Source organism: Typopeltis vanoorti, chromosome 19 (genome assembly GCF_054136105.1).
Source record: "Typopeltis vanoorti isolate ZY-2024b chromosome 19, IOZ_Tvanoo_1.0, whole genome shotgun sequence".
Lineage (NCBI taxonomy): Eukaryota > Metazoa > Arthropoda > Arachnida > Uropygi > Thelyphonidae > Typopeltis > Typopeltis vanoorti.
The window spans coordinates 4,782,535-4,806,884 of record NC_143567.1 but is presented as its reverse complement, the minus strand read 5'-3'; the positions used below and the strand labels follow the sequence as shown (position 1 = coordinate 4,806,884).

The following is a 24,350-nucleotide window of genomic DNA, read 5'->3' as shown; positions in this document are numbered from 1 at the left end:
CTTAATAATTTTATAGTATTTTTTCAGTACATGGCAGGAAGGGAGAGACCAAGACATCATCAATGGTAATTGTATTTAGCAAGGGTGTTGAGATTAGGTTTTTTGCTTAGAGAAGAGTGGTGAATGGGTTGCCAGAGGTGGTTGTGAATGCTCTGTCAGTGAAGGAATTTAAGGAGAGGTATGATAGGTATTGTGTGAATAATGGATCTCCTGCAACGATTCTTATGAATCCATGGCAATCCCTGTATAATGTTAATACTAATATGCCCAGAGCAGAACAGTCTGGTTTCCTTCCTACTGTACTAATGGTTCATGATGTGGGACTCCTGTTGGTTATGTTACTGCATTTCCTGATTTTATCATATCCAAGATCCCACTTGATCATAGCAATTATACAGCAGAGTTGTATGCTTTTTAGCTTGTACTTGTGAATATGGAAAAAAAAAAAAAAAAACCTCTGTCAAAAGTGTATAAAATACACAGATTCATTTGAATCTGTGTATTTTAGCTGCTAAATCAGCTTGTATATTTTCCAGTTACTATTTGTACCTTACACAGCATATAAGTGTATATGCTGTAGAAGGGTGTACAAAGTACATCCTTATACAGAGTACAGACAGTTCATAAGATCAAAACTAATAACCCAATGACACTCCTCATGGCAGGAAGCATTGAGAGTCAAATGAATGTAGAAAGAAAAGCAAGGAGGTTCTTACTGGGCTCTGCATAGGCAATCAGTCATCTTAGACATTTTTATTTACTAAGAGCTGATTGATGATGATATGGAAAAGTGGTGGAGTAAATACGACCCCACTTATCCATTTAAGGATTGAATCACGGTGATGCTATGACGAAATGATGGTAACAAAGGCATGACAGCAAACTATGTGACACAGTCTGGGTGCACACTTAGAGACAAAACAGAGATGTGGCTAGTCACTATGGAAGAGACAGGAACCTCACCATGTAACCATCCATAGTAAACCATGAAACAGAAAACCATGTCTGATTTTAAGCAACGGAGACAAGGTTGGACATGTGTGAACAATTCATACACCTTAGTATTTATCATGTTCTAGTGGAATGCTAGCATTTCGCTTAAAAAGGGAATGCATTTTTACTACAACAGTTTGAGTGATATACACTCAGGCAGATTGTATTAGTCTCAGGTAAACTGCACGAAGTTTTTAAAACTTTTTTTTTAAAAAAACATGATTTTGTTTAAACATATTTGGTTATAAATTCCATTTATATGTAGATACTGCTTTGCTTTACTAATTTTTTTAAAATTTGTGATTTGTATATACATGTTACTTATTAATTTATCTCTACTACTGCTTATTATTACTCTGAGCATTGTTTTAACCTTTTGTTTAGTGCAGTGTGTCCTTGCATCAATAAATTCATAATCATCCAATCAACCAACTGATGTAGGAATATATGCACTTGTAAGGAAGTGTGCTTTGCATTATGAGATACTGAGGTAATTGTGTGAAGTGAGTAGTATCTATATATAGAAGTTTCCTCCTTGTGAAGATACTTCACAAGCAAACTCTGTTTGCATAAACTTGAGCAAGAGATTAAACGAGAATATAATTTCTTGGCGTGAATTATTTACTTTCAGCTTGCTCTATTTTGGTGATAAATACATTAATTGAGAAATGTCAGATTTCTTCTTTTTCAGAACTTTTATAAGCTGTGGATTTCATATATTAAATTTACTAAATGATTATATTGCATTTTTGCCTATAGAGTTTCATGAAGTGGTTCCTGATACTGGAAGCTCTAGTGAGGACATATCACCTTTGCAGACCCCTGTAGTACCTCATAAATCAACTCATCTGAAAGCTGTGGATATCTTAACAGATGATGTTCCTAGTTCAGCTGCTTCAACACTTACAAAACAAAAAGCAGCTCTCAGGTAAATTTTTCTTTTTATTTCATTCTGATGAAATTAGTATGATTATGAGGAGAGAATTGTTTGGTATTCTGGTTTGGACTTGTCTTCAGAAAAGAAAAAAGAAAAAGAGATGGTAATCTTTTTTGCTTTTTTAATAAATTCAGTATGAGAGAGGATACGAAAGGATTGTTGGAAGAGGTGAGCGTGAAGAGTGAAAATCATATGTCATCATCATCAAATTCCTGCCATGTACCCTCAAGGGGTGTACAGGATATGACAGTACTACATGAAAAAATTACATCATTACTAACTTCCTATCTACAATTTTCCTCCAAATCAGTCTGTTACTTGTCAAGACTCCAACATTATCAGATCTTATATTTCTATCGTCTAAGGTACTTTGTACTGTATCAATCCACCTACATCTTGATCTTCCTCTGGGTCGTTTTGCTGCCAACCTGGCAGAGAACACTTGTTTTGCTAATCTTTCCTCGCCCATTCTGTTTAAGTGACCATACCACCTGAGATTAGCTCTGCTAACGCATTCCTGGATGCTGACAATGTCAAGTTCTTTCCTAATATCCTCGTTTTTAATATGATATTGCCATTGATGCCATCTGTTCATGCCTCTAATCTTTCTCAGGACTCTCATATCTGCGGTCTCTAGTCTTTGGTCAAGTGTTTTACTTCTGACCCAGCTCTCAGATCCATAAGTTAAAACTGGTTTCAACACTGTCTTGTATACAGCTAATTTAGTGTTCCGACTAATTTCTCTCTTATTCCATATGAATTTATTCAATTGACTTCCTACCATACCAGCTTTGCTGATTCTGTTGTCTATTTCTATATTTAATTTACCATCTTCAGTGAAAATCGTGCCTAAATAGCTGAAATGTTTCACTTGTTCCACAGGTTCTCCATTCACAACACAGTTGACATTTTCAATGATTCTACCTATTTTCAGTGTCTTTGTCTTTTTATTGCTGACCTTCATACCATATCTATTATAACAGCTATTCAATTTAGTCAGAGAATCTTGCAGACTTGTAGCGGATTTATTTAGAAGTATAACATCATCTGCATAAAGCAAAGAGCTGACATTAACATCTCCAATTTTGATATCATGTTTGATACCACTTTACTTCATAATGTGATCCATATAGATAATGAATAACAGAGGGGATAATGTACATCCTTGTCTCACACCAGATTTAACATTAAACCACCTTCCTGTACTTCCTTCAATTCTAACTGCTGACTTACAACTCAAATAAAGACTAGGTATTGCTTGATATAATGCCTCATTGACACCATATAACTGCAGCTTGTTGAATAGCTTCTCTCTTGGCACCTTATCATATGCCTTTTCCAAATCGACAAAACTTAAATACAGATCTTTGTTATATTCCCATGCTTTCTCGACTATTTGTCGTAAAGTGAAGATCTGATCCTGACAGCCTCTGTTTGGCCTGAATCCAGCTTGTTCTTCCTCAAGCTTTTCTTCCACAATTCTTCTCAACCATTTCTCAAGTATACTTGCATAGATCTTCCCAGGAACGCTCATTAAGGAAATACCTCTGTAATTCTCACATTCAGTTTTATTTCCCTTTTTATATATGGGTACTATGAGAGCTCTACTCCAATCATTGGGAATTCATCCCTCTGTCCAGGCTTTCTGAACTATGCAGTGCAGCCACTGTAAGACTCTTATACCACCATACTTCAGCATATCTGGTTGAATATCATCTACTCCAGCTGCCTTTCCACATTTGAAGCCTTTGATGGCTTTTTCTACTTCAAGTATGGATATGTATTTCTGACTGCATGCCTGGTCAGTGTTTTTTACCACTGTGCTGTCATCACTGCTTGTTTCATTTAGCAGTTTTTCAAAGTAATTACTCCATACTTCAATGATATCTTTTTCTCCCATTTTCATGTCACCTTTATTATCTCTAACTCCTTTTACAGCACTCTTTCCTCCATTCCTAAGCTTTTTCAACAACCTCCAGAATATTTTGCCACCTTCTTGATATTTATTTTCTATATTCTTGCCAAACTCCTCCCATGACTTTTGTTTAGCTAGTTTTACACAGTGTTTAGCATTCTTGCATTTGTCTTTGTATTCTCTAAGAGCACAAGCTGACTTATTTGACAGGAACTTTTGATATGCTTTCTTCTTTTCTTTCACTGCCTCTTTAACTTCCTGTGTCCACCAGGGAGTTCTGATTTTTTTATCCTTGCAGACAACCTCACCACATGCCTCTCTGGCAGAATCAATCAATGTTTTCTTCAGAGTTTGCCACTGAATCTCCAAGGTTTGATTCCTGTTCTCAAACTCTTTCATTTTTTCTTCAATAATCTTTGTGTATTATCTCTAACTCCTTTTACAGCACTCTTTCCTCCATTCCTAAGCTTTTTCAACAACCTCCAGAATATTTTGCCACCTTCTTGATATTTATTTTCTATATTCTTGCCAAACTCCTCCCATGACTTTTGTTTAGCTAGTTTTACACAGTGTTTAGCATTCTTGCATTTGTCTTTGTATTCTCTAAGAGCACAAGCTGACTTATTTGACTGGAACTTTTGATATGCTTTCTTCTTTTCTTTCACTGCCTCTTTAACTTCCTGTGTCCACCAGGGAGTTCTGATTTTTTTATCCTTGCAGACAACCTCACCACATGCCTCTCTGGCAGAATCAATCAATGTTTTCTTCAGAGTTTGCCACTGAATCTCCAAGGTTTGATTCCTGTTCTCAAACTCTTTCATTTTTTCTTCAATAATCTTTGTGTATTTTAGTCTACAGTTCAAATCTGAGAGCTGCTCAACTTTTATTCTCTTTAAAACTTTCTTACATGTTATTCTTTTCAATATGAAATTCAATTTTATCCTGCTCAAGACTAAATAGTGATCACTTCCAATTTCAAATCCTCTGTACACTCTGGTGTCCTGGACCAGGGAGAAAACATCACTATCAACAATAACATAGTCAATGAGACTTTTCTTATTCCTTGCCTCTTCTGTCCATGTGAATTTGTGCACATTTTTATGTTGGAACATGGTGTTAATAATAACCAGTCCATGTCCTGAGCAGAAATCCAACAGATATTTGCCATTATTATTAGCTTTGCTCTTTTCTCCAAATTTTCCCAAAATATTTTTGTATGTCTCATAATCATTTCCTACTCTGCTATTTAGATCCCCAACAAGGACCAACTTTTCCTTTTTCATTGTGTCAGTTGCCTTTTCTAAAGCATCAAAAAATTCCTCCACTTCTACCTTAGTAGAACCTTCTGTGGGACCATAGGCACAAATAAGTCTCATTGTCCAGTTACCCATTCTGATATTTGCCCACATTACTCTACTTGAGACTGGCTGCAATTCAAGAAGATTAGCCTCGTATTTTGTGTTGAATACTATAGCTACTCCTTCTTTTCCTTGATTGTCATTGCCTGAATACAACATTTTGTATTTATTGCTCAGAAAGATCTCACCAGTTTTTGTCTTTTTTATTTCAGTCACCCCTATTATGTCCATCTGGTACTTTTCTAATTGCTCAGCTAGCTCCATTTCTTACCCATTCAGGCTTCTTATGTTGATAGTACCGATCTTTAACTCTGGTGATGTTCAGTTGTGGTTTGTGCTACCTAAATACGTTCGATTTAGGATTCAGTGCATAGAACTGTGTAGATGTGATGAATTTGAATTTTGGGATGTGTGGAGCGAGTTTGAGAAAAGAAAGGATTTGTATCAGAGGGATGACCTACACTTGAATGTGTTAAATAATAGCAGCCTTCAGAAATTATTAATTTGTATGAGACCTAACACAGAGAATCAGGGAAACTAGATTATGATGAGCGATTTGGTGAGAATCTGTGTGTATGATTGACAATGTTACATAGTTGTGTTAATGATGGGAATATGCATTATAATGGAAATGATTATGAGGAGAGAATTGTTTGGTATTCTGGTTCAGACTTGTCAAGCATGTGCAAGAATGTCTGCATAAGTCAGGCACCAAAAAAAACAGAGATCTGCAATTTGTCCAACTATATAATACACACTACAAAAAAAAACATGCAGGTAATTTAATATATCTGTACATGAATACTAAGAGAAAAAGAGGTACAGTTTGTTACCTTGGTGAATATATATATATTTTGGGATCCCCAGATTGTAGGCATTAGTGAGACCTGGCTATTGAAGATAGACCTACTAATTGGTATTGAGTGTAAAGGATACAGTATTTTTAGACAGGAGAAGAGAGGATGTTCTGCTAATGTTGACTTGAATATTGGATGATTTGAATCCATTTGGAGTTTAGACCTATGACTGCAATACTAGTAACAACTTTTCATGTGGCAATGGGTCTTTCAAGCCATCTGCTATAAAATGGAGACTAAGATATATAGCGGGATGTTGTTACAGACCTTGTAGATCAGTTGCTTGTGGTAAAACAATTCATTACCAAATAAAGTTAATGGGTTAGAAATGAGTAATCATAATGTAGGGCTTTAATTATCCAAACATTGATTGAGTAGCACTGGAAGAATGAAACTGAATTTGAGCTTTTGCAAGATCTTATTATATTGTAATTATGATCTAATTATATCATAAGAGAGTTTTACATAAAGTTGTAAGTATTCTACCTTCAATTGGTGCCAGTGAACACTAGTTCTGAATTCAGAAGTGGCTAAGTTTATGAATCTAATCTTTAAAGGTAGCTGGGGCATGACTATAGACAACATATTACACGATAACCACGGTAATTAACTTTAATGAATGAATGAAAGTATACAGATATTTCGTACTGAAAATAACAGTACATCATCAGTGCATAGAAACAAGCAAATCAAAGAAACAGGAATATAAGGGTACATACAGCAGTCAGTGGTTTACCAATTAAAAACTTGCTGCATGCTAGAAATTATTAATAAATAATATTAAAACTATTTTTGATGGTTACATAAAATGAGAATTGGGATGATTGTCTCTCTCTTCCGAAGGTTTGGGAGATTCTCATTTTATGTAACCATCAAAAATAGCTTAAATAATATTATTTATTAATATATTAATTTCTAGCATGTGGCAACAGTTTTTAATTGGTATTGAAATATCTGTACTTTCATTTCATTAAAATTAATTACTGTGGTTATCATGTAATTTGTTGCTTAAGTTTATGAATGTTCCATTCAATGCTTCAACAACAAAGAATGAAATTATGACCAACTCAGGAGCATTCTGGGTTCTACTGTTCTACACCTTGGTACCAATTGTTGGATGGAATGGATATAGACAGTGCATGGGAATAACTTAAAAAATACTTTAAATGATGCAAAATTGAATGTATCACTAGGGTTTGAAGAATAAATAGGATAGAAGTGAAATGAATGTGTAATCTTACTAAGCAAGATATTCATAAGAAAAAGATGATGTGGAAGGAATACTGTGTGCATAAGGATGATGTAAGTTATGAAAATTATAAGTAGTAGATCAGAGTTACCACTGTTAAGTGTGAGTGTGAAAAGAAACTAGCTCTGAAAGAAGACCAACCCTCAAAAGAATCTATCATTATGCTGTAGGTAAAATATAGAATGAATGTAAAAGAATAACTACTGAAAGCAGATGGTATGCAGGTGACTGATGTAGAAGAGATTGTTCAAATAATGAGTGGCTATTTTTCTATAAGCTACCAAAATGGTGTATGCAATATTGAGCTTACTGACATCTCTTTGCTGTATGAAAAAACTCAGGTGTATAAGGAGGAGGTACTAGCTGTTGCACAAACTGAATAAAAATTCAGCAATAGGGACTGATTGGATATTAGCATGGATGTTAAAAGAGTGTTCAGTTGAACACTCTTTTAACATCCATGTTCAGTAGCTATTCTTTACAGGGTATGTAATTTGAGTCTCAGAACAGTAAAGATTCCACAGGAGTGAAAAGAATGTCTGGTAATCACATTGCACACAAAGGTGCTGCAAAGACTGATGTGTCCAACTATCTACCTGTGAGTATCTCTGTATTCTGTCAAAAGCGTTCACAAAATCCAAAAGTATCATGGTGTATCCATTCCCTTTGTCTAGCTCATTGGTAACATTATTATAGAATGTGAGCAAGTTGCTAAAACATGATCTTTCCTTAGTAAACCCATGCTTTTCATTGCAAAGTAGATTCTCTGTCAACCTATTTCTATATACAGGACCTAACCAACTTTTCCAAAGTCTTCACCACCACAGCTCCTCAGATACTGATTGGTTGATAGTTGGATTCATTGGACTTTGCACCACCCTTATAAAATAGTATTACCATACATTCTTTCCACTGCTGTGGAATCTTCCCTGTTCTGAGACTCATATTATATAGCCTGGTCAAAGAAATAACCAGTTCAGATAAACCATTTTAGCATCGCTGTTTATATCCCATTAATCCCTATTGCTTAATTCTTATTCAGTTTGTGCATCATCTCTAATGCCTCTTACTCATACACCTCCAGTTTTTTCATCCTGTAGAGATGTAGCAGTGAGCTCAATATTGTATACCCTACACCACCAGGTTAATAACTTTTAGCAAAATTGGCGCTCGTTAGTTGAACAACTTCTGCATCTGTCACTCTCACACCATCTGCATATTCTTTCATATTCATTCTTTCTTTTACGTACAGCATAACAATAGAATTCTTTAGCTTGCAGAGCCAGTTTTTTTTCATACTCAGACAGCTTTCTGTACAACAGTTGACTTTTCTTGTCTGTTGTTCATAATTTTCATTACAGACATCAACCTTATGCACACAGCATTCCTTCCTTCCACATTGTCCTTTTCTTATGAATATCTTGCTTGATAAGATATTTACATTGGACTCCTACCCTATTTATTCTTTGAACTTTCAGAACACATTCTAATGTTACATCATAACAGAGATGTCACTTCCATCTAAGCTCATTTTTTTATATAATTCAAAAATTGTTACATTATTTCTTCTTCTTATTGTGCTATCTTCTATCGAAGGTCAGCGACCATCTTGGCGAACAAACTGCGCTCTTGTGCCAATCTGAGCAGTTGTGCACTGCTCTTTCCTGTCCACGTCTTGATGTTGTCAAACCATGATATTCTTTTTCTTCCTCTAGTTCCTTTGCCACCAATTCTTCCTATCAAAATAGTTTGTAGAAGTTGGTATTTGCTGTTTCTCATGATGTGGCCAAGATATGATGTTTTTCGTTTCTTGATTATTTGTACAAGATGTTTAGCTTTGCCAATGGATTTTAAGACCTCTTCATTGGTAATTTTTTCTGCCCATGATATCTTTAGCATTCTTCTGTATAGCCACATCTCAAAGGCTTCGATTTTCTTGATGGTTGTCACCTTCAATGTGCATGTTTCAACTCCATAGAGCAGAATAGACCACACGTAGCATTTCAGCATTCGACATCTGACCTCCATGTTTAGGTCTTTATTGTAGAATAATGTTCTCATTTTCATGAAGGACTGCCGTGCAACTTCAATCCTTGTGAATTATATCTATTTCTGGATCCCACCGTTCATTAAGCCAGCAACCAAGATATTTATATCTTGACACTTGATCAATATTTTTCCCATTGAGTGTCAGTTTCATTGATGAGGCTGGATGTTTGCTGATGATCATGTATTTTGTCTTGTTGATGTTTATATTTATTCCCATTCTTTGGCTTTCTATGTATACTCTGTCAATGAGTTTTTGGAGATCCATAATATTATTTATCTTATTTTTACATTACTTTACATTTACATTATTTATGTTATCTAATATGACTCTGGCAATTTGATGCAGCATACTTTTCAGTTTCTTTAATTTTCATTTGCAGCTTATTTAATATGCCACTACTTATGAAGCAAGCATGTCATTTCATTTCATGTGAACATGCCTGTATAGTAAATATAGCAAGGATTCTTCTTTCTTTGAGGGTTATATGACTGTACAGGCATTTAGGCACATTTCTCTTTAAATGAATATTGATATTCATTTTAAGGAAAATGAAAGAGTTTGAAATCAAGAACCAAACCTTGGAGATTTGGTTGCAAACCCTTCAGAAAAATTAATTGATTCAGCCAGAAGCACGTGATGGGGTTGTCTGCAAGGATAGAAAAATCAGAACTCCATGGTTGACTCCAAAAGTAAAAGTGTGACAGGAAAATAAAAAAAGTGAATCGAAAATTCCTGGGAGGTAAGGCAGCGTCGTGGGAAGACTTTTGCCAAATGCCTAAATATATTGAGGTATAAAAATTTTACAGTGGCTACATTGCATAATTCAGAAAGCTCAATCAGAGTATCAAATTCTGAATGTTTTGAATAGAGCTCCATAATACTGACATATAAAAAGGGAAATAAAACTTAATGCAAACCAGGTGTTCCTGGTTTGCATTAACACTTGAGAAATGGCCAAGAAAAATTGTGGAATGGCAGCTTAGAAAAGATTAAGCTGGATTGAGGCCAAAAACAGGTTGTCAGGATCAAATTTTCCGATCAAATTAAGACAAATAATGGAGAAATCATGTGAATATGGCACAGATCTGTATTTAAGTTTCATATATCTAGAAAAGGCATATGACAGTGCCTAAATGAAATCTCTTCAAAAGGCTATAGTTATGTAGCGTAAATAGGACATTATATTAAGCAGTACATAGAGTCTATTTGAATTGTAAGCAAGCAGTTAGAATTGAAGGAGATGCAGGCATTGTTCTTTGTCAGGATGGTAGGAAAAAAATCCAGAGGAAGACCATGAAAGCCAGGATTTATAGAGTAAAAAATGCCTTAGAAGACAGAGATGTGAGATCTGATAATGTTAGAGGCTCGTCTGATTAATTTGTATGAAAATTGTCGATCAGAAGTTAGTCATGATGTCAACTTTTGATGTAGTTCTATCATAATATCCTGTCTGCCCCTGAAGGTACTTCAGGAATTTTGATGAAACACACCTTTTATTCCAAACAATTCATAATATGGCAAGTAAAATTTTGTTCTGTGACTAGTAGATTTAAGTGGTATACATAATTCAAAAGTAATCCTGAGCTGTGCAATCGAGGTGCTTGGTGAGACATCTGGAAAGATTAGAGAGCAGAAGGAGGGTTGGTGGTGGAATAATAATGTACAAGTGGCAGTTACAGCTAAGGGGAAGGCAAAGCAGAAGTGGGATGAGTCAAGAGTGGAAGAGGACAGAGAGGTGTACAGAGAGAGAAAGCAAGAAGCCAAGAGAGTTGTGGCACAGGCGAAGGCCATGGCATATCAAGATCTGTATGAGCAATTAGAAACAAAGGAATGATAGAGAAAAATTTACCAACTAGCGAAATGTAGAAATAAAGCAGCAAAGGACATCTTACATGTGAGGCAGATCAAAGATGCTGAAGGAAGAGTATTATGGAGGGATGTGGACATAAGAAACAGATGGAAAATATACTTTGAGGAACTTTTGAATGAGGAAAATGCAAGGACTCGCAGAGGAGATCGGCAGCCTTCTGAGGGGATGGTGCAGAACATCAGTAGAGTGGAAGTGACGGAGGCCATGAAGAGGATGAGGAATGGAAAATCGGTGGGCCCCGACAGAATTCCAGTGGAGGCATGGAAGACACTGTGGGAGGAAGGAATTGACCTGCTGTGGGACCTGTTCATGAAAGTTTGCCAACAGGAAAATATACCCGAGGAATGGAGGGAGAGTACTCTTGTCCCCATCTACAAGGGTAAAGGGGCTGCACAAGACTAAAAATTACAGAGGAATAAAGTTGATGTCCCACACAATGAAAATCCTAGAAAGGGTTCTTGATGGAAGATTGAGGAAGGAGGTGGAGATTGCAAATTAACAATTTGACTTCATGTCTGGTAGATCAACAACAGATGCTATCTTTGGGTTACGGCAGATGATGGAAATGTATCGAGAGAAACAAAGGGAGCTACATCTGGCATTTATTGATCTGGAGAAAGCATATGATAGAGTGCCAAGGCAAGAAATCTGGAGGTGTCTGTGGGAGAAGAAGGTTCTGGAGAAATATGTCAGGTTGGTGCAGGAAATGTACAGAAATGTGAAGAGAAGTGTTCGGACCCGTCTGGGACAGACAGAAAGTTTTCAAGTAACAGTTGGCTTGCATGAAGGGTCAGCATTAAGTCCGTTTCTGTTTAATATTGTGATGGAGGTGGTAACAGAGGAGGTGAGAGAAGATGTGCCTTGGACAATGTTGTATGCAGATGACATCTTGCTGTGTGCAGATTCAAGAGAAGAAGCGGGAACTAAACTGGAAAGATGGAGAAAAGTACTGGAAGAGAGAGGTATCAGACTGAGCAGAAGTAAGACAGAGTATATGTGTTGCACAGTGGGTGGCAGACAGGAGGCAGATCTGGAGCAGGAAGTAAATGTCATCAGGAAGGTGAGAGACTTTAGATACTTAGGTTCAACAGTGGAAGAAGATGGAGGAGCTGAGAAGGAAGTGGGATGCAGGATACAAGCGGGTTGGAGGAACTGGAGGGAGATGGCTGGAGTGTTATGCAATAAGAGGGTGCCGATCAATCTGAAAGGCAAAATCTATAGGACAGTAGTGAGGCCAGCTATGCCATATGCTATAGAAACTGTGGCCCTGAGGAAAAATAACATCAGCAGGATGGAAGTAGCAGAGATGGGAATGCTTAGGTGGATGTGCGGTGTGACCAGAAAGGATTGTCTGAGGACTATGTCAGGGGAACAGTGAAAGTTACCAACTTAGGAGCAAAAATACAGGAGGCAATGTTGAGATGGTTTGGTCATGTGATGCAGAGGGAGGATGAATATGTGGGAAGAAGGGTCATGCAGATGGATGTGCAAGGAAGGCGGAAGTGTGGGCGGCCAAAGAAGAGATGGAGGGAGCTGGTAGAAGAGGATTTGAGGATGAAGAACTTGGATGTGGTGACAGCCCAAGACAGGAAGGGGTGGAGAAGACTCATTATCAACAGTGACCCCACTTAGTGGGAGAAGCTGCAGAAGAAGAAGAAGAAGATTTAAGTGGTATATATCCTGGAGTCCTGTATATACAGTTACATATTTTTTAAATTAATTAATTTTATTTTATTTATTATTATTTTTTTTTTGTAAGTACTGAACTAAGCTAAAATTCAGTATAAAAATGAAACATTATATAGAAAGTGAAGATTTAAATAATTCACATTGCAATAAAGATTGAACTAGAAAAATGGAACAGTAAAGTATAATCAAAATGAACATTTAATTTTATGGAATAAATTTGAGAATGAAAATGTATACAAATGCTATTAAAAAAAAAAACTTGCAATATACATACCCTTTTTGAGTAATGTTTATTAGATAATGCAATAAAGTAAAGAAGGCTAGTTGTGAGGTTGCTGCAAATTAATAACTTGAATGTCACTGTAATTGTAGTATTCCTGTATCTGAGCGTTCACCTTTGCACATACAAAAAGATGTAAGCAACATGAACAGAAATTGCACTACTGAAATAATCTTGAAACATACTAGCCTAACCCACCCACTCAGTTGATAAGGTCACTTTTAAAGATTTCCAGAGTTATGACAGCAAATTACGTTGCTCAGAAACTTTAGTAAAAGAACCCAACAGTACACACTAAATATGTGGGTGAGATTGTACATAATCTCACCACGTTACATTTAAATCGGAGAGAGAGTAAATTCTTTTATGATCTCACCCAAGTTTCATCTCTGGTGGAATGTTCTTCCTTCAACCATTCACACCCTCGTTTACCGGCATTACATGAGGTCAGACTACCATATTCGTTCTTCAAATCAAGATACTTGTTGTGATGTTGTTATACAAATAATCCATATTGGAATGGAAGCTTTCATTCCTGACTGTTCTTCAAAATTTCCATCATATCTAAATCATTGTTCTCCAAGGAGTGTGCTAGGGCAGTACAATAAAAGCAAACAGCCTATCACAAGTGGCTTGAGAATCAAAACACTAGCTTGCAATGCTTATAAACACCATCATTAAAAGGTCATCTAACTTCAGCAAGGATAAATGTAGAAAACTTGCATCTTGTGCCTTTGGCAGTCATGCCTTTTGGTCCTCCTTCAAAGCTCTTGGACACAACTCTTGTCCATGTGTTCTGTCTCCTCTTTCTCACTCTAGCACTAGCATTGTACTCAACAGATAGCCTACTTGTGAGTATCTTCACAATTTGACTACTTGTATATAGAGGGTAATGATGTCCCATCAATTTCCTCAGTTTATCATAAGACAAAGCACACTTCCCTTTCAGATGTGCATAATGCTTTGTATTAGTTGAGGGTCACTGCCTAGACCGGTTTCAGCCTTTATTGAGGTCTCATTATTGGGAACCAAACCCCAGAAATATGCCAAGGTTGTATTAATTCAGAAGTCATATATTTGTCATATACAAGTATTCCGTGCACTTAGCCGAGTGGCCATGCACTTCACAACCATATGCTTGGTAAAGGAGTGTCCTGGGTTCGATTCCTGTCGCTGACACGAGGAGCTTACGATCCCTTTCATACATAGCCAAATTAGCCGGTCTTGGGCATGGACTGCAGGGTTTTTCCTCTCCAGTTTATCTGGGTTTTTCATCTCGCAAACAGGCAAACCAGCCTTGAGAACTCAACTCTTCTAAAGGCATAGGATACACCAGGGGGCATAGGGCTAACTACCTTATCCTTGCGTACAGTTGTGGTTAAATGAATAGAAAACCCTTGGCACTGCAAGGTAAAAGAGGGATAAAGGAAGAAGAAGAAGAGCATTAAAAAGCAGTATCACCTTATCATTATAACACTTTGTGTAGAAAGGCTTTTCAATTGGTTACAAAGTAAATTATACTTGCCAAGAAATTATATTCTTCTATAATCCTTTACCTTGAAGATAAACCATGTGCAAACCTTTGTTTTTGTTTACACTTGGATAAAGGTTTACACAAAAATATGTTTAAGTTTCTTAGCAAATATAATTTACTTTGTAACTAGTTGGGGAAAAATAAGAAGGCTATATCTCCTATCTAGATATTTTTAATACTTGAATGCTGGAAATATGAGTATTGCATGAATTCAACCTTGATATTCTCCTGTGGTTCTGGTTCTGACAGATGAGACATCAATAAAGGTTGCAACCTGTCAGGGTAGTGACAGGTTGCAATTAATGCATAGCATTATGGACATCTAAACGGAAGTATTTTTTGCATTATGGGATGCTGAGTCAGTTGATATGACATTTATTTATTTATTTAGCATATGGCTCACACATGAAAAGTTACATTACATTAATCCTTAATATATATGGACATAGTAATAGACATATTACAGTCATAAAAGAGACACTCAAGAATCAAGAATAGGCTACAACTGAATGTCTAGGTTGATTATTCAGTCGACTGCACTTGATGTAGCATGGATGAAGGCTGACAGGTTTCCACTGCATGCACGTAGGACACATTCTGCTGTAATATGATTAATTGTCTGGCGGGGTGATCCACAGTCGCACCTGGGTGATGCAATCATGCCCCATTTGTAAAGGTGGTCTGCACATCTGCCATCATTGGTGCGGATTCGGTTAAGGGCAGACCAAGTTTTCCGAGGTAGGTCAAAACCTGAAGTTATCTGTGTTGGGTCCACTAATTCATGGAAGATCCCTGTTGAAGTGTTACACCAGGACTCTTTCCACTTCTCCTTCATGTTGAAGCTTGTCTCTGCAAGATTTTTTGCTGTTAAGATTGGAGGGTGCCTTGACTTTAGCCTATTTATTTCTAGGGGTGGGATGTCTTCATGGATTGGAAGATTTTGGATTTCCGTGATTTTGCTGTATTCATGTAGAAGAAAGTTGGATCTACAGATGTATGGAGGTGGGATGTTGCTTAGCACTGGGAGCCAGTAGGTTGGGGTTGATTTTACAGTTCCAGAAATAAGGCGCATAGTGGTTTTAAGCTGGGCATCAACCAGATACACATGGACGCTGTTCAGCCATACAGGTGAGCAGTATTCAGCTGTAGAGAAAACGAGACCAAGAGCAGTGCAGCGAAGCGTTGTTGCTGAGGCACCCCAAGTTGTTCCACATAGTTTTTGCAGTATATTGTTTCTTGTTTTTAGCTTGGATGCTGTGTTAATGAGATGTGGTTTAAAAGACAGTGGTCTATCTAGAGTGACGCCCAGATATTTCGGGAATCTGTTGTAGTGTAGCAGTTTGTGGTTGAAGTAGACCATGACTTTGTTAGCCTGGTTATTGTTCAGGTAGAAGCATGAAACTTGTGTTTTGCTAGGATTCGGGTGTAATCTCCATTTGCTGAAGTATTCATCTAGGACTGCAAGGTCGTTTGTTAGTGTATCTTCCATTGTAGTAAAATTAGTGTGTCTGGTGGCTAGAGCAATGTCATCAGCATAGCAAAACTTCTTAGAGGCTGTGAGGCATATCTGTGATGTATAAGTTAAAAAGGAGGGGAGCCAGAACTGACCCCTGTGGTAATCCATTATCCAGTGTTCTTTGTTCTCGTCCATACACACTTGGAATGGTTGCTTAGCATGTTATAGATTAGTTTTGCTATTGTTTTGCAAGGGACTGCACGGAGCAGCTTGCTGACTGCGCCATGCCTCCAGACTGTGTCATAAGCTGCAGTAAGATCTACAAAAGCTACAGCTGTTTTCCGGCATTGTTGGTAGCTTGCCTCTGTATGTGTGGTGAGTGACAGAACCTGATCACAGCAGCTTTGTTTATATCTGAATCCAGCCTATTCCACTGGGACTTGTTCTAATATCTTAGGAGCAATTCTATTAAGGATTAGACTTTCTAGGAGCTTATAGCAGGTGCTAAGCAGGGCAATTGGTTGGTAGTTTTCTGGTTTGTTGTTGGTTTTAAGATAGGGATAATTTTTGTCCTCTTAAACTCTTTTGGAAGTCTACCAGTCTAGAGGATGTCAAAGAAAAAGCAAGCCAACCACTGTCGAGCTTTTTGGCCTGTCTTCAACAGGAAATCAGGATGAATTCCATCGAAACCTGGAGCCTTGCCTGGTTTCATATCCATTAGAGCAGTGTTAATATCTTCAAGAGTGAAGGGCCATGAGTATAGAGGGTCTGATAGTGTGTTATGTTTCAAATATGTAAGTTTTTTTTTTTATTTGAGGAGTGTGTTGTTTGTCCTTGGTGGTATATCTTGACATGTTGACAATATGTGATGCATATTGGTTAGGAGAAATAGCTGATTGTTCCCGGATAGTCGGGGTGCCACTACCTAGTTTTCTTAGAAGGCTCCACGCTTTTCTACTAGAGTGCCGAAAATCGAGTCTTTCTACTGTTTCAGTCCATTTCTTCTGTTGGTTGGTGTCAAGGCTATGAATGAGTTCATCTGCAATGTCAGGATTGCCACACTCTAGATATTCTTGATACAATTTATTACTATCATCATCCCATCCAGGGATATACTCTTTCTGGAAGCCTCTTGGTATGGTCTTCTTATCTAGAGCTAAGACAGCTCCTGCGAATCTCTTGTAATTACTGCTTGTTGGAGGGATCCAACGGACATATTTGTCAAGACAGGCAGCAAATGTATCCTAGTCGGCTTTCTGGAAGTTCCAACGGGGGACGTTGGATGGATCTGACAAGGGGTACCTGCAGACCTACCTCTAATATAATTGGTCTATGTTGGCTTCGGGGAAAGTTGGGGAGAACTCTTCTCGATGTAGGTAACGGTCGTCCACTGTTGTCTTGAGTGACGAAGCAGAGGTCAGGGTCCCTGTTCCAAGCTGCTGACCTGAAGGAAGATCTATCTTTCGCATCGAAAATTAGGTGCATGTTGTGAATTTCTGCCCGTCAAAGTCTCTCCACATTCATTGTTGGAAGCATATTTCCATAGTGTGTGGTGGCTGTTAAAGTCACCTATATGCATCGCATATAGGTTGTGCACTGGTAGAACTTGTGGAGGCCACAAGAGGGCAGGGGGTTTATACACGTTGGTAATGGTTATATTCCCTATCATAGTTGTTATCAGATGAACGCTGCCGACAATACTGGCCGTAATGAGGTGGGAATCTTCTAGGGTATTACGTACATAGGTGGCAAGGCCATGCGCATGATGGTAAGTGGCTCCAATGATAATGTAACCAGGAATTCGGCCCCTGCGGTGGAGCTGATCATCATCCTTACAGTGAGTCTCTTGAATAAGAACAACGTCGACATTGTTGTCATATAAAATCTTTGAGAGGTATTCACATTTTGCTCTACATATACCCTCAATGTTATTTTGACAAATTCGAACTACAGGTCCAATATTCCTAGTCATCTTGTCCTTAAGAGAGCTAATTTGTGTGTTTGAGTTCATGTGTGCTGTAACCAGGAGATCGAGAAGATAGTCTGGTTGCCAAGTCGCTCTATCTGATGATATGACATAATCAGCATCTATATATACAAGTAATCTAATTGTGAACATACTTCACATGCAAATTTTGTTTACACTTGAATAAATAATTAAGAAGAAAATTTTCTGACAAGTATAATTTATTTCATTGTGCCTAAATAGCTGACTTCTACAAGTATTCCATTCAGAATGCAGTTGAAGTTTTCTGTGTTCTTCCAGCCTGTTTTCATAGTTTTGGTCTTCTTGTTTTCATATGATTTTCATACCATATTTGTTACAACAGTTATTCAATTCAGTTAAGGAATCCTGCATACAGCCATAGAATAGCTCCAGTTTTGATGTCAGGCTTGATGCTACCTTCCTTCATAATGTGATCCATATAAATGACAAAAAACAATGGAGATAGGATGCACCCATTTTGTACACCTGATCTTACATAAAATCATCTTCCTCTACCTACTGCTGTCTTAAAACTTAAATATAGATTATGTATTGTTTAATATAACTCCATTTATGCCATATAATTGTAGTATTCTGAACAGTTTTTGTCCTGTTATCTTATCGTTACAGATATGCAAAACTTAAATCAAAATCCTTGTTTTATTCTCACCATTTCTCAAAATCTTAAAAAGAAAATTCTCAATTTTTCGTAACCTCATCATCAAACACCCTGATATGTCCATCAAGGGATGTGCAGGATAATTATGATAGTACTACATGAAAAAAGTTAGACCATTACTAACTTCCGATAAACAATTTTCTTTCAAATTAATATGTTATCTGTCAAGACTCCAACATTATCAAATCTTGTGTTTCTCTCTTTTAAGGTACTTTTTAGTTATAAACCCATCTACTTCTAGGTTTTCCTGTGGGCCTTTTTTCTTGCCAACCTGGCAAAGAACTGTTATTTTGCTAATCTTTCCTTTCCCATTCTATTTAAAAATGGGAAAGGAACTCACCATGCTAACAATGGTGAGTTAGCATTTTCATAAGCTTTTTCTTAATATCCTATTTTTTTTTTTCTTATGCCATCTGTTCACTCCACCAGTCTTTCTCAGAACTGTCATATCAGAGGTCTCTAGTCTTTGGTCAAGTATTTTATTTCTAACCCAGCTCTCAGATCCATCAGTTAAAATTGATTTGAACATCGTTATGTATAATTTAGTATTTTGACATTAATTTCTTTCTTTTTCCATATGAATTTATTTAGCTGATTTTCTGGCATAACAGCTTTACTAATTCTGTAGTCTGTTTCCATATTTAATTTACCATCTTTACTAAATATTGTGTCTAAATAGCTGAAATTTTTACTTGTTCTACAGTTGATATTTTCAATGTTTCTACCTATTTTCATTTCTCTTTGTCATCTTATTGTTGATTTTCATACCAAATTTATTACCACATTTATTCAGTGTAGTCAGGGAATCTTGCCGACTTGTGCTTGATTTATTCAGAAGTATAACATCATCTGCATAAAGTAAAGAGCTAAGATTAACATCACCAATTTTAATTTCAGATTTAATACCACTTTTCTTCATAATGTGATCGTATAGATAATGAAGAGCAGTGGAGATAATGTGCACACCTGATTTTACCTTGAAGAACCAACTTTGTGCCTGCTCTTTGCGTTACCCGAATTGCATCTAAAATGTTGAATCTCTTCCAAAACGCTTTGATAGAAAAGTTTCCATCTTTATCAGTTGCTTCTATTAACATTTCAAAAGTCTCTTTGAGATAATGTGCTTTAAACGTCACAATCACAGTGAAAGGGTTATAGTTAAAAAGAAAACAAAATAACAATTCAGGTGTAATTGAATAAAACTACGAATAACACACTCACATCTCCAAGGCTCATTCTAACTGATCACTAAAGTTCATATGATCATTACGTCCTTTGCACATACAATTTAAAATAAAAATTCCAATCCAAAAAATTCATAAAGTGAGACCTGCCTGTATATGGAATCATTATTCTTCAAAGTTCCCACAACATCATCAACATATGCTAATACCTTTTTTTCCTGTATAGTTGAAGGAACTGTTATTCCTCACACAGCATGTGTATTGTTGATTTCCTGTAAGAAAGGTTCAAGAACCAATGCAAAGAGCAGTGGACTGAGAGGGCAACCTTGCTTGACTCCTTTTCAAATTTTTATTGAGTCTGAAATGCATCTATTAACTAGGAGGCAGGCGGTTGAATTGACATAGGTTCCTTTGATAACAGATAGCAGCCTTTTACCTACACCAATTTGCTGGAGGATGTGGAACAGAAAGGGATGCCAGACATTATCAAATGCTTGAGTAAGGCCTACCGATAGCACTGCCATTGACTGCTTTTTCGTGTTAACTAAGCAGATTAGATCTTGTAGTAGAAATGTATTAAATTTTACTGCTCGACCTGGTACTCCATAATCCTGTGTGCTTTTAATTATGTATCTCATTCCCACTTTGAGCCTGTCATTGATAATGCGAAAAAATATCTTGTAGTCAGTATTAGATAGAGAAATAGGTCTCCAGCTGCTGATTAAGATGTGATCTCTATTAGGTTTTGGAATGAGAACAGTATGGCTTGCTGCAAATTCAGTTGGTATGTATCCTGATGAGAGCAAGGAATTAAATAGTGTAACTGGAATGGAAAGGAAAAAACCCCATGCCTCGCGATAAAGTTCTATCCCTAGACCAGCATTTCTCAAACTATGTTCTGCGCAAAATGAATAAGTGTTCCGTGAAGAAATTAATATGAGCTTGGAATGATTTTAAATGCTGCGACAAGTTCAAACATGTTTGAAAATTAGGGCGCTCTGTGGATTGTGCTATTAAGGCCAGCGTGCACTGGCCTTGACTCAACTGCCTGCGGTTGTCGACACCTTCAAGCACGAGTGAAGTGTGGGGGTATCATGTGGTCACATGTGGAGACATGTGGTCAGAGCGATGTGTGCTGAAGCCTGGCATGGCTGTAGTGTGTGCTGTTGCATTTTTGGGATGTGATACAGCTTGCTGTGGCGATAATGTGCGCTTAGCTATACATTGAATAAGAGACTGATGATGCTCGACTCTAACCAAGGTGTTCTGTTAAAATTTTAGGATTGTGAAGTGTTCTGTCATAGGACAAGTTTGAGAAAACCCTGCACTAGACCATCAGGTCTGAGATTTTCTTATTTGGCATGCTTTATAGGCTTCAGATGCTGTAATGGATCTGTCAAGTCCATCTTGGATATGATCAGGAAAGCCATTAATGTTCCAAAAGTTATAATTTCCAACTTCCAACAGATTTTTTATAGTGCTTTTGAAAGGAGTCAAGGATGTCTTGAGTGGTGGAAATGTCTTCTCCATCAATGCAGATTTGAGTGATAGTCCTTTTTTGTGAGATTTAGTGAATTGTCTGTTGAAGAATGCAGCTGAAGGGTTATCTGTTCAACCTTTATTGAGGTCTCATCAGTGGGAGCCAGACAGAGAAGTGATACCAAGACAATTGACAATTAACATTTATTCTTTAAGGGTGAAACAAAATGCTTTACATATTCCCCGCTATCTGTCGTGGTTACAGTGAGGGTAAAATTTACGAGCAGTTTGCTCGCCCTGAATGGGCATGGAGATTATGTATCGCTATAGGAGGCTAATATAGTTTTTGGTCTTCTATACTTAAATGTGTCTGTTGGTTCGTATGCTGCAGCTTGTTGAACCAAATCGTTGGGATGTGTGGACGTCTTTAGAAAAAATTTGGAAGCTAAGGATTGTAGATAAGAGAGAATATAGGGAATATTTGTGTCTCTGTGGAGTTGGCTGTTTCTAACATACCACGGGGGTGATACCAAGATTGAATGTAATGCAGAAGTCATATTTCCATATACAAATAGTCAAAGGTGTCTCACCTGGTTATTAAAATACTCTGGATTAGAGATAGATGTTGGAAGTTTTCCCGCTTGGTTATACTATAAATTAAAGATGCCAAGAAATTATATTCTTGGTTTAATGATAAACTTGGATAAAGTATTAACCTGAGAATATAATTTCTTGTGTGGCTATACTCACAATATCCCAGCTGTCAGACTGTGTTGCTGAGTGGATCCCATTGGGGGGACAGGTATGTGTGTTAAGGCTCCAGATGAAAAACCATGACTTGGCTGTGATGCAAGCCTATGCATCTAATCTGGAGTCAGAATACTCTGCCTTCTTAGAGGAAGTGGATGCTGCTTTTGACAGGGTGGCAGACATGAAATCAGTCCTGCTAATGGGTAACTTCAATGTACATGTTGGAACAGATGACCAGACGTGGAGGGGTGTGGTTGGGAGGAAACGGAGGCCCCGACCTTAATGCGAATGGGTTGAAATTATTGGACTTCTGCTGTACTAACATACCTTCTTTCAGCACCGAGAAGTCCATAAGTATACCTGGTACAGGGATACACTTGAATAAAGGTCTCTGATTGACTTCTTTATAGTCTCGGCAGACCTATTTTCCTCAGTACTGGACATTCTTGTTAGGAGAGGGGCAGAACTGTCAACTGACCACCATCTTGTTGTCTACACTCTACGGCTTCAGAAACCAGATGCTACCATCAACGCTGGTAGGCCTAAGCAGCTGTACCGCTCGAAATGGGAGGCACTGGAAAATGAGGCTGTGAGGAAGAATTTTGCAGATGACATTTCCTCCAGGATCAAAGAGATTCCCAAGCATACTGCAGATGTTGAGGAAGAGTGGAAGCTATTCAGAACTGCTGTCACTGCCTCTGCACACTGTGACAGAAAGCGAATTTTGGAACCAAGAGGTCCAAAAAGCTTTCCTGGCAAAAAAGGAGACCAACCTAACATGGCTTAGGGTTAGGTCACCTGAAATGCTTTTCTGGTACACTGAAGCATGAAAAGCTGCTGCTAAGGCAGTAAAGATTCCCAAGCCTTCTGCTTTGCTGCCTTAGCAGCAGTAAAGACAGCAAAGCAGAAGACTTGGGAATCCTTTGGAGAAAGATTAGACTCATCCTATGCAAATGCAAACAAAGTATTCTGGCAGACCATCCACTGCCTCTGAGGGAGGAAATCGTGCACAGCAAGAGCAATTAAGGTCTCTGATGGTGTTCTTTTAACAACCGAGAAGGATATCCTCCACAGATACTTTGAGAGCCAGGTGGACCAGCAGTTGTGGACATCCAAGAGGTGCAGATCGGGGTGATGACTAGTCTCACAGCAGAAGAGGTCCATTTAGCAATAAAATCGCTAAAATCGGGCAAGGCTGCTGGTGATGATGAAATTTTGCCCGAAATGCTAAAAAGCCTTAAATCGAGACGGGGTTCTCTGGCTGACTCGAGTGTGTCAGGCTGCTTGGATATCTGGGCAAGCACCTAAGCAATGGAAGACAGGCATAATGATACCAGTCTTCAAGAAGGGAGACCAGAGAGATTGCAGCAACTATCGTGGCATCTCTCTGCTCAGCCTGTCTGGGAAAGTATATGCTAGGTGCTTGGAAAGAAGGTGCAGGAGCATAATTGAGTCAAAGTTCCAAGGAGAACAATATGGTTTTCGTCCTGGTAGAAGCACAACTGACCAAATCTTCACTTTAAGGCAAGTCTTTGAGAAATCTTGGGAATATGCCAAGAATGTCCACACATATCTTGTGGACTTGGAGAAGGCATATGACCAGGTTCCTCTGGATAAGCTTTGGCAAGTAGTACAGGAGTATGGAGTGGATGGCCAACTATTAGCTGCCATCAAGTCCCTGTATGAATGCCTAGAGTTTTGTGTCAGGGTAAACAGCACAAAGTCTGAACCTTTCTTCAGTCTCCATTGGTCTCCACCAAAGGTGTGTTCTGTCACCTCTCCTTTTCATAATAATTGTGGACTGGATTGATAGACACAGCCGAGGCAGTGAATGTGTCAGAATTGGAAGATGTAGCATTGGATGGCTGCTTTTTGCATATGACCTAGTTCTGCTTAGCTCTTCCACAGATGACCTCCAGCAGACCCTGGATAGGTTTGTAGATGTTTGTGCAGAAGGATTTAGATCTGTGTGGCCAAAACGGAAACATTCGTCGTCTCAAGACAACCATCTCAGTGCACTCTACATGTGAGTGGAGTCCCGCTGAAGCAGGTGGAGAAGTTTAAATACCTTGGGTCCATATTC

At 37.9% G+C, this 24,350-nt stretch overlaps 1 protein-coding gene across 1 annotated transcript in view; it reads left to right on the top strand.

Moving 5' to 3' along the window:
* Dlg5 (MAGUK family member discs large 5) overlaps positions 1-24,350 on the top strand; it is a 440,912-nt gene that overhangs the window by 320,994 nt on the left and 95,568 nt on the right. The window contains exon 22 of the mRNA XM_090409542.1: positions 1,753-1,921. Coding sequence (XP_090265668.1) covers positions 1,753-1,921 — 169 coding nt within the window. The remainder of the gene's footprint in view (positions 1-1,752; positions 1,922-24,350) is intronic.